The sequence below is a fragment of the Berghia stephanieae genome, chromosome 9 (genome assembly GCF_034508935.2).
Source record: "Berghia stephanieae isolate SIO BIC M18660-M18661 chromosome 9, UCSD_Bste_1.3, whole genome shotgun sequence".
Taxonomy (NCBI): domain Eukaryota; kingdom Metazoa; phylum Mollusca; class Gastropoda; order Nudibranchia; family Aeolidiidae; genus Berghia; species Berghia stephanieae.
Window position 1 is genome coordinate 12433457 of NC_088368.1, and position 11097 is coordinate 12444553.

Genomic DNA, 11097 nt, shown 5'->3' on the forward strand with positions numbered 1-11097 from the left:
GCCCACAAGGGTGTGTAAGCTCACCTCTACTTTACATCCTCTATACAAACGATTGTGTGGCTAGCTTTGATAACTGCCAACTCATCAAGTATGCTGATGACACCGCAATACTCGGCCTGCTCAATGATTCCGTCTCCGAATTTAAATACACTGAGCAAGTTAGTAAATTCAGCAAATGGTGTGCCGATAACTGTCTAGAGCTCAATGTAACAAAAACAAAGGAACAACTGTTTGATCACAGAAAAATAGGAAAAAGAGCAAGACAAATAACAAAAATTAACAATCAGGCGGTTGAAACTGTTGAAACGTTTAAATACCTTGGTGTAATTATAGATAACAGTCTAAGATTTGAATCGCACACCAACAATGTCATCAAAAAATGTAACCAGCGCTTGTATATACTCAGAAAATTAAGGTCTTTCAATGTGAACAGAAAGACCATGATACAAATCTACAAGTCATTAATATTGAGTATCGTTTCGTTTGGCATCACAACGTGGTATGGAAGCTGTGGAACAAAAGAAAAATCCAAACTACATAGAACCCTCAGAGAGGCTTCAAAAATAATTAACACAGACCTTAGAAGCCTTGACACAACTTATATTAATGCAGTTGAGAAGAAATCTTTTAACATTATCAACGAAAAGAGGCATCCGCTGAACGAAAAATTCCAACTTCTGCGCTCCGGAAGACGGTATCTAGAAGCAAAATGTCGGACAAATCGACATAAGACAACCTTCATTCCAACCGCCATAAAATTAATTAACAAATCTTCTGTGGAAAAATGAGACAACCAATGAAAATAACGAGAAGCAGTGTCGTGAATCATCATCATCGACATTGCCGCCGTCGTTATCATCATCATCATCATCATCATCATCGTAGTCATCATCATCATCATCATCATCATCATCATCATCACAATCATTGCCATCTTCTTCTTAATATAAGACACTATATTTATAATATGGTTATCTGCTGTCCCAGCAAATATATCGTATCGTTCTATCTGTCTGTGTGTGTGTCTGTGTGTATGTATATATGTATGTATGTATGTATGTATGTATGAATGTAGGCATGCATATACGATGATATGCTGGTTTGTATGTATGTCTGCATGTATGTATGTATGTATGTATGTATGTATGTATGTATGTATATGTGTTTGTATGTACGCTCATTTCTTTTGTATACACGTGTAGAAACAATGTGCAAGCGTGTATGTTCGTGTATGGCTGTGTCTGTATTTGTAAATGTGTTGATGTTCATACCATGAACCAAACTGAGCATTGTTTACCTCACATGAATTGCCTTTAATTTGGACAATAAAGATTATTATTATTATTATTATTATTATTATTATTATTATTATTATTGATTATCAACGTTTGATAAAACACATTCAGACATTTTATTAATTTCAGAAACTGTTGATAATTTATGTTTTACGATACAATGGGGACATAAAATTTAAATTTGCAAAGATAAAATCTAACAAACATTATTTAAATTAGGCTACTTGGTGCAGGTGCTATTAAAAAAATTTCAGAAAGTGTAATTTAAAATAGTATAGGAGGCAAATTATTTTATAGCATATTAGTCTTTTAGTGGAATGAATTTCTGTTTCAATTTCCAAACAGAAAATTAATTGATTCAAAAATGTTTCTGCCTTGGACCTCTGGCAATGTACTATAAATAGTATCATCGATTTCATCTTCATCGTCATCATCAGTCATCACTTTCTCCCATTTGCTGTTCTTCTTGTATGCCGCATTTTCGTGAATGGTCTTTCATTGCTGCGATCGAGGAGTGATACAATGAACATTTAGGGAAAGTTCGCCTTTTGAGAAGTGATACCCCTTTCCCATCTTGTTTCTTGAGAGATGGGCAATACTCATCATAGAAATTTATCTTTAGCTGTTTTGAAAGGAACAAACTTTGAAATAGGCTTAATTTGCCTATGTTTTGATGACATCATCTTGGGTCTGACCCCCCCCCCCCCCCCCATGTCAACACATGTCAACATTTGGTAGACCCCCCCTCCCCCCCTAGCTGATGACGTAATATGTGAACGCTCCCTTAGTAAATATTGATTGCCTATATCGACAACATTTTTACCACAAGACAGTAAAATCAACATGTGAACCATTGATACCAGCAATAATTTGTCTAAAAAAATTTATAAGGTTCATATATCCTGCAGTGAAGTAAAACACAACAGTCAATAAAATGCAGAGAGATGTTAGCAGTCAAGCCTAGTCCCGGGCCGTGCCATCATATCTCGGTACTGATACCAGTAATGGGAATTCATTTTATTAATATTCTTGGCTTTCAAAAATTGGCTAATGAGATATGCTCCCCACATCACCCTATCACGCTTATACTGACATTTTACAGCGGTCCCAACAATGTCGATATATCCATTCTTGACTGCATTTTTCTTTCATCGGAGACAAGAGACTATTCCAGTGTCTCAATGTCGATGGTATAAACGAGTATTTCATTATATATAAATAATTATGAACACTTCCATTATGCATCTCCGCTGATTAACCATGTTCAACGTGCTTCACATTAGTTTATTTACCCCTCCAGCTGGCCATCGGAACCATATTTTAATTTCATACAGTACGAAATACCTGTTAGGCATCCGCTTTGTATTAACACTCTCACAATATCCAGCACTGCTTGTAGCCAGGTACTCATTCACACCCGTCAAGTGGCCAAATTAGTGTAAACTGCCTTACCCATGGGCATAATTTTGGGGCCAAGAATTTTCAACATTCACTGTCACCCATCCAGCCATTGATCACGCTAAACATTACTTGACTTTTGTGACAAGACAAGACACTGTACTGCGGAGCTACCAAGCTATAGAGAGCATTGCCAAGCCTAAATGTGCCTCATAGGAATTTCAGATAACACTAAGAGAATATTTCAGAACTGAAAAAGGAATTTTCACAACAACAACAAAAAAACTAAAACCCAAACAAAACAACATATACATATACTTAGGATGGGGCTATTTCACAAAAAAATGTTAACAGCCATTAACAGCATGCACCCCTTTATTGATGACAGTTTTAAGAAGCAGTTAAAAACAAAATTATGTGGTTTGTTGGTTTGCAAGGATAATGATGTGGTTGGTTGTTTTTGTAGTAGTAGTAGTGGTGGTGGTAGGGATGATGTAGTGGGGTGGTGGTAAGGTTGTTGGTTTTTTTAAGGGTTTTACGGCGCTTGCAACACATTAAGGTCATATCAGAGCCAGTAAAAAGGAAGAAAATGGGATAGTAAAAAGCTCTAGAATTACAATAAAGCATCCAAGAAAAGGGAAGACAAAGAGGAATTGGTTCAAATAAGAAACAGGTGTAGATTCCAAAAGCACTCCATCAAAGTACTTAGTTTGAGATCACCAAAAGTCTCATCCAGACACAAGCACCGGTCCCCGCTAAGAGGAACACACTCAAATGTTTTACAAATCAAATATAATATAAAGCATAATACAGTGCATAACAGAGAGATGATTTACAATGAAAAAAATATCATCTCCCAAAACTAACTATACATTCCACTGTTTCCCTCTCAGCCAGGGCACCTGGCCAGGACCAGGACAAAACCAAGTAATCTCATTCCAAGACAAAGACAGAAAGCATGTTGGAAAACAGATATAAAGGGATAGAAGATAGAAGGTACCTCCCTGCCCACTATGGGAGGTCAGGAACCCCACCCAGTAGGTTGTTGTGGTAGTATGAAGATGTTGCAATGGTTGTTGTAGTGATTATTTTGAATTAAATGAAAACTTGGTTAAAGGCAGTTATATAAGTATAATGTGAAAGGAAGGAGATGAACCAGGAGAACGATATGTTTTAAGGGTTGTCTCGCGCTTGCAACACATTTTTTTAAAATTTAAAAATAAAAATTTGAGCTTTTATATAGTGCAATATCCACTGAACATGCTCAAAGCACTTTACAACAGCTCCATGGCCAACAGCAACACTTAACATGTGGGATGGGACATGACGCATGTTAGGCGATATTACATTTTTTTTCGGTCAGAGACAACGATGTTAATGGCCAGGTACTCATTTTACACCTGAGTATGGTGAGAGAAAGTGAACAAAGAGCCTTTTCCAAGGACTCGACTATGCTCAAACCCAAGATCTTCCGATTCAAAAGCGAGTGTCTTATCACAAGACCACAAAGGTCATTTCAGCGCCAGTAAAAAGGAAGAAAATGGGAAAGTCCACGACAAAAGGTAAAACCAAGGGGAACAGTTCAAGTAAGGAACAGATGTAGATTCCAAGAACGTACTATCACTATCAGTGTACTTAGTTTGAGATCACCTAAAAGTCTCATCCAACAAGCATAGGATCCCACCAAGAGGAATACATCAAATGTTTACAATAATTTATTTTTTAAAATAACAATCTATAAGAGAGAGAGAGATGATTTATAAAGAAAAAAATATCACATCCCAAAATTAAGACTATACATTTGACTGTTTCCCTCTCAGTCAAGGACTCTGGAAAGGGCCCAGACAAAAATCAAGTAATCATATTCCAAGACAAAGACAGAAAGCCCATATAGGGGGATAGAAGTCACAGCGAGTGAGCTCCTGCCCATCAAGAAGGTCAAAGACGCCATCCAACTTTAGGAGAAAATTTTCAACCCTGAAAAAGGCCTTCACCTTGCTCCTGTCACCAAGGCATTATGAATTTGTGATATGACATTTGATCTGCTCATGTCACAAAGGCATTTAGACTTTGTGATATATGACCTTCAACTTGCAACAGTCACCAACGCATTAAGAGTTTGTGATATGACCTTCACCTTGCTCATGTCACCAAGGCATTAAGAGTTTGTGAAATGACCTTCACCCTGCCCATTATTTTATCCACATGATTTGGGTGAAGAAAGTCACCAAATTTCTGCAAAAATTTGTCTGGATGCCATCTGACTCGCTCCCTTCTCAAGAATTTCTTGTATGCCGGGCTGCTTTTGTCTGGAAGATCAGAGAACAACACATCTGTCAGTTTGTCCATATTTGTACTTGGCCAGGGGATCCCAGCAAACGTCACTGACCCTCGAGATGGAGGAGATTTGAAAAAGAGAGAAAACTTTTTCTCGTAAAGTTCTTTTTTCGACAAGAGTAAATCTAGAGACGATTTTGAAGATTTGATCTCTTGAGGTGGTTTGTAATTTTTTCGCATTTCTTCGCGTGCTTGTCTTAATTCTTCATCCGGGTCAGACTGTTTTTCTGTTTTAGATTTTTTCCTTTTTTCTTCGTGCGTTCCAAAGCCTCGTCTTTTTCTTGAATTGGATCTGGGATCCTTGCCAGATTTTTTCTGTGAATATTCTTGAAATAATCTATCACTCCAAGATGAAAAACTCTCTTGTTCTTCCTTGTCTGAGTAACCTGTGGAAATCAAGAGAAAAATGAAAATACAACAAACTATGATGATGACACCACAATAATCATGACCATGAGCATGACCACAACTATCACCTCAAAGATGACAACCATCACCACCACATCAATGATCAACATCACCACCACAATGATGACCACAACTACAACTACAAACATCACCACCATCACAATGACAACATCAACCATGACAACCATCATCACGACAATTATGACCACCACCACAACTACTACAATCACCTCCACCACCACCACCTACCTTCAATATAGCCGTTCTCTGGTTCTTGCTCCTCAAACTCAAACTGCCACTCAGCCACCAGTTTTTGTTGCCACTCTCTTTCATTTTCCACTGACGAATGCCCCAGCCTACCCCGTCCACTCTGTGCGAAATTAATAAATTGAAAGTTTAGGGCAGTGGCTAGCCCAGATCTTTTTCATCACTTAAGATCACTTTATACCCAATAACATCTTCAACTTCAAACACCAAAGCTTATTATACCATACATTCATAAATTTCTTACAATGGAATCTGCATAACGTAAAAACTCTTAAAGTCTACTTTTGCTTAACTCACTCAATCCTAGAGATTTTTGCTACTTTTCAAAATAGGAAAGAATGTATTTAAAATGAGCATGTAAATAGATCGTTTTATTCAACTATCATTACCATGTAAAAACTAAAAACATTAGCTTTGATACTACGCCTATAATGTCTCAGAAAAATGTAATAAATAGGCATTGGGTAAGAGTAACCCTTGTAAACTACGCATATAGTCGGTGTTAGGGTTGAGTGAGTTAAAGTCAACCCTTCTTTTTGGCCTCAAATTTTCTGTTCTTTTAACCTAAGTGTGTTCCGTTGATAATGGATAAAGTCAACCAATCTTTCTGGTCCAGTGGTGTTGATTTTATCAGGATTCTGCTGTTATTTAGTGTTAAATTCTTTTAAAATCAAATGTAGTTCATTCCTCACACCTAAGGTTTCTACAAATGGCGAAGATGAAGATGTCATTGTAGTTGTAGGGCAGAGCAGCGCGGTGGTAACTTTGTAATCTGAAAGTACAGGTTTCAATGCAAACCAGCTGTGCAGTGTGGCTTTGAGAAAAAAAAAAAATAATAAAAATTATCTTCAAAAATAATGCGAACTTGTCAAATAATAGGAAAGGTGGGTTTGGATGGGTGATCATCGTGGCAAAGTCTGATATCTAAACATATATCAACTGTACTGATAGTAATAGCTATCCTATTGCTATTGTAGCACTGCCAATACTGATTGCTTCACTTTGCATGTGTGAGATTGTGATGTTTGTTGATAAATAAACGTACATTTTTGCTTTTTTATCTTCGATCGAGTTTTCATAATTCCTGGTCCCTGAATCGCTCTTTCTCGTTATAACAAGTCTATTTACAATAGAGATATAGTGGGGAAAAAACGTTAATACAGATGCTATTAAACTTAAAGCACCAATGTATCTACAAACCTGCTAAAGGCAGCATGTGAGCCCCGATGTCTCAGGAGATAAGGGAATGAGATTGATCTCGGGTGAAGTCAAGTATTGTTTCTGGCCTCCTGTTCATTCAGCAGCGATTGGGTTGTTAGGTCTGTTGGATCTGGCTGAAAGTACTTTGTGATAGACACGTGTCCTATCCAAAGCATAACAAGCAATTGCTATTGTCTGTTTCACATTATAGAAACAGGGATAAACTCCTGCTCTGAAGGACTTTTTTGTGAATTTGGTTTCACCATAAATTATAATCTCATACAATTTCAATCAGTGCAGCATTACAAGCAAAAAAAAAAAAAAAATAAACCATTATCATTATCCAAGCTCTCATTAATTATTTGTTGTTCTCCAAGATGGTTAAAAGGGTAAAGTATAACTGTATTACCACATAAAAGGGAATGGGTGGCGATAAGCTTGATGAGATATCTAATTAACAGACCTATTTATTCATTTGAAATCACGGGATGATTTCATTATTGGTAATCTCAATAGGGATATCTATATATTTCCATTTCTTGGATTATAAAATCATTCCAATTAACCTGCATGCATTCCAATTATATTATACGGCAAAAATTTTGTCACCGACAAATCGTTCCAATTAAGTGGCGTTCCAATTATTGGCTTCAACTGTAATAAAGTTTGTATCATATTGTTTGTTTTTAAAAAATCTGAATATAATTATAATGTGAATTTCACAATGACTATTTTGATTTTAAGAATAGTTCACAACCTTGATCACCCTATTCTTGGCTAAGGTGATTAATTAACGTAACGAGACACAATCATGCAAACGCTTATCACCAAAATGGTATGACAATTCACTCTCCTGATTTCATGATAAAAATACTGTGGTTACATCGTCCAACCTGACTATGAGTTTGCTAGTCTATCTTCGGGCTGCATGGGTTATATATGCACCCCTTAGTCTGAAGCACCTTTTTTGTTGGGCATTGTACACAGAATATGCAGTAAATGTCAATATTTATTCACCTACATATCTATTATTTACCTATTTATTCATTTATTCATTTATTTATATCATAAGGTAAATTGGACTTTTTGGTGGAAGGACGACACAATAAATCTGAGCAAGCTGGTTTATTTATTTACACAGTGACCAGACACTGCTTCAGGTTCTTCCTGAAAATAAAAATACCTCTAATGCAATAGTAAATGTAAAAGTTAATATATCATAAATAATCATTAGTATATAATTTTTAATTAATTTATTTATTTATTCATTTATCCACTTTTAAATTTATTTTTCAATTTATTTATGTATCATATTCATATTCTTCAAAGTTGTGCAATGTTTTTTGTGTGGTACTTCATGAATAGGTCAACCATATGTTTGTTTGTTGTTTTGTTTTTAAGGGTTTTACGGCGCTTGCAACACATTTAGGTTATATCAGCGCCAGTAAAAAGGAAGAAAATGGAATAGTCGAAAGTTCTAGAATTACAATTAAAGCACCCAAGAGAGAGTAAGACAAAGGGGAATTGGGAACAAATAGGGATCAGATGCAGATTCCAAGAGCATACCATAAATGTACTTAGCTTGAAATCACCTATAAGTCTCATCCGGACACAAGCACAAAATCCAACAAGGAGGAATACACTCAGATGCTTACATCATACATTAAAAATAAATATAATAATACATAACAGAGAGATGATTTACAAGGAAAAAAATATCATCTCCCAAAACAATAACTATGCATTTGACTGTTTCCCTCCCAGCCAGGACTCAGGCCAGGACAAAACCAAGTAATCTCATTCCAAGACAAAGACAGAAAGCATGTTGGAAAACAGATATAAGGGGATAGAAGACACAGTATGTACCCCCCTGCCCGCTATGGGAGGGTCAACCATACATCACACTGTAAAATGATAATGATATAAAAGTAAAAGGAATGGATATTTACTATTTGAGCAGATTTCAGTCTGGATTTGACCCTGTGTAAAAGGTCATGACAAGTGGCGCCGTCTTTGTCCTCAACATCAAGGCTCATGGGATACAAACTAACCAGAAGTGAAACGATTTGTTTGTAGGCTGGGGATGGAATGGGATGGGATAGGAAGGGAGAGAAATAAAAATCTATGTTTTGTTTGACTTTGTAAGTTTAATTATACTCTAGGCACTACTTATAGTTATTTTAACATTATCTATTTAATTTATCTATACTATTATCTGGGTATACTAACAGTTTCACATTGCCATTTGCAGGCTTTTAAAACATTTCTTTTACCTACATGACTTATCTATTTATATTTAAACACTCACACATACCTGTACACAAATTTCCTTTTTTCGAGATAAATAATATATTATTATTATTACTATTATTATTATCATCATTATTATTACAGTGGTGATCGCCTAAATACCCAGTGGTTGGGAAGAAGCAGAAAAAAACAGGTATTTAGGCGGAAGGGCCTTTAGACGAAATTGATCAAGAGCATAATAAATACATACACCACAACATGCATTTGGCGAACTACATGGGATAGCTGGAAAAGAAAACCATTCACTCCTGAGTTACTCGCTTAAACAAACAAAACAAGCACCATCTTCCCACACAACACGGCACGTGGGATAACATGGTAGGATATGGGGGAAGTGGTAAGAATGGCGGGAGGGGGGAGGGGTGCACATGTGTACCCTTCGTAAAACTGTACCCTGAGTCAATGCTATCGGGTGCTTATCACAGGCAATTGAAAAGTAAGCATGGTGTTGTCATGTGTCGCAATGCAATTCCTTCATTAGTGTGTCAGCATATTATGATAAATACTCACACATTGAGGGTGTGATTGTTTCGTCAGACAAGCACTGAAGATGGCTATGCCTGAGACAAACCACAAATTTATGTAAATTGAAAGCCATGGTCTTGAACTTACAAATGTGACTATCATCCCATAACAAAAAGGTGAAATTGGAAAGGCTTCGGATTGGGAACAGTATACACAATGGACGTTTCGGGTACAAACCCTTTGTCAGAAAAACAATAAACAAAGGAACGTTGAAAAAAAATAAAACAAAATATAGTGAGAATTTTAGCATCTGTATTCTTGGACTCTCTACTCACACACAGACACCATGCTAATGCTTCATTAATTCATACGACAGGAAATGAATAAATGAATATAACAGCTTAAAAAAAAGGAACAAACTACTAAACATGGAATGTTTTGAGTTTTTTTCAACTAATAACTAAAACAGTTAAAATGTTAATATTAACTATTGTGTTATTGATTATGGGATGATCATAATGGTGATGATAAATATATTGGCTTTCAAACTCACTCTGATTGGCCACATCAGCCGCTTCTTCTAGACATCGATACAAGGCCAAGTGGAGTGGTAATCTTCTTTCTCTGTCTGGGGTCATAGGGTTACATTCCAATCTCAGTAGACATCTGGGAAAACGAAGAAAAAGAAAAAAAAAAACAGTTGGGGAAATGATTAAAATCTTTCTCATAATTTCCCCAAAATGTAGGTTTATTTTCTCAGATCACCCCTCCCCAAAAAAAATAATTAAAAAATCACACTCTCAACTGTGTTAAAATCCAAGATTTCAAAAGTTAACAAAAAACAAAACAAAACAAGAATCACTCAATTTATGGAGCAGACTTATCAAGCCAGTACTAGTACTAGTGTAGAGAAGGAAAATAAAATCTGTGATTCCTGTGACAGTGATCTGGCTGCTCAGGTTCACAGCTCAGGGGAGACAATGATCATAATCTCCAACTACAATTCTTCCACTAATACTTTCCCCTTTATTGTTACAAACTCTTGACTTTTTGCATTCAACATATTTTATCTTTTCTCAGTGCATTATCTATCACATTTTTGACCAGGATGATTATTTAAAGTGCTCAAAGAGCTTTACAAAGTATATGATACCTGTCAGGCGATAGTACATTTTTTTCTGACAGAGATAACGCTGTTAGCTACCAGACACTCATTTTACATCTAAGGTGAGAGAATGTGCGTAGAGCCTTTTCCAAGGACTCAATTAAGCGTCACTCAGAGTGGGGCCTGAACCAAAAGCTTTCCGATATGAGGCGAGTGTCATACCAGACATGGCCGCATTAAAATAAGAGTATGAGAAATTATTCTAGTTCGCAGGCCTCTATTAGGCATGTCTACCTACCTAATCATATCTGC

General features: G+C 36.3%; 1 protein-coding gene across 1 annotated transcript; it reads right to left on the bottom strand.

Annotated features, from left to right (window-relative positions):
* Positions 1-3014: 3014 nt before the first annotated feature.
* On the bottom strand, positions 3015-11091 carry LOC144979704 (NF-kappa-B inhibitor-like protein 1). Its single transcript, XM_078926634.1, has 5 exons — positions 11084-11091; positions 10234-10346; positions 8855-8982; positions 5688-5808; positions 3015-5416 (listed from the first exon to the last, which is right to left on the bottom strand). Exons 1-5 carry the CDS (start codon positions 11089-11091, stop codon positions 4836-4838), a joined length of 951 nt encoding a protein of 316 aa, XP_078782760.1. The 3' UTR covers positions 3015-4835.
* Positions 11092-11097: the final 6 nt, after the last annotated feature.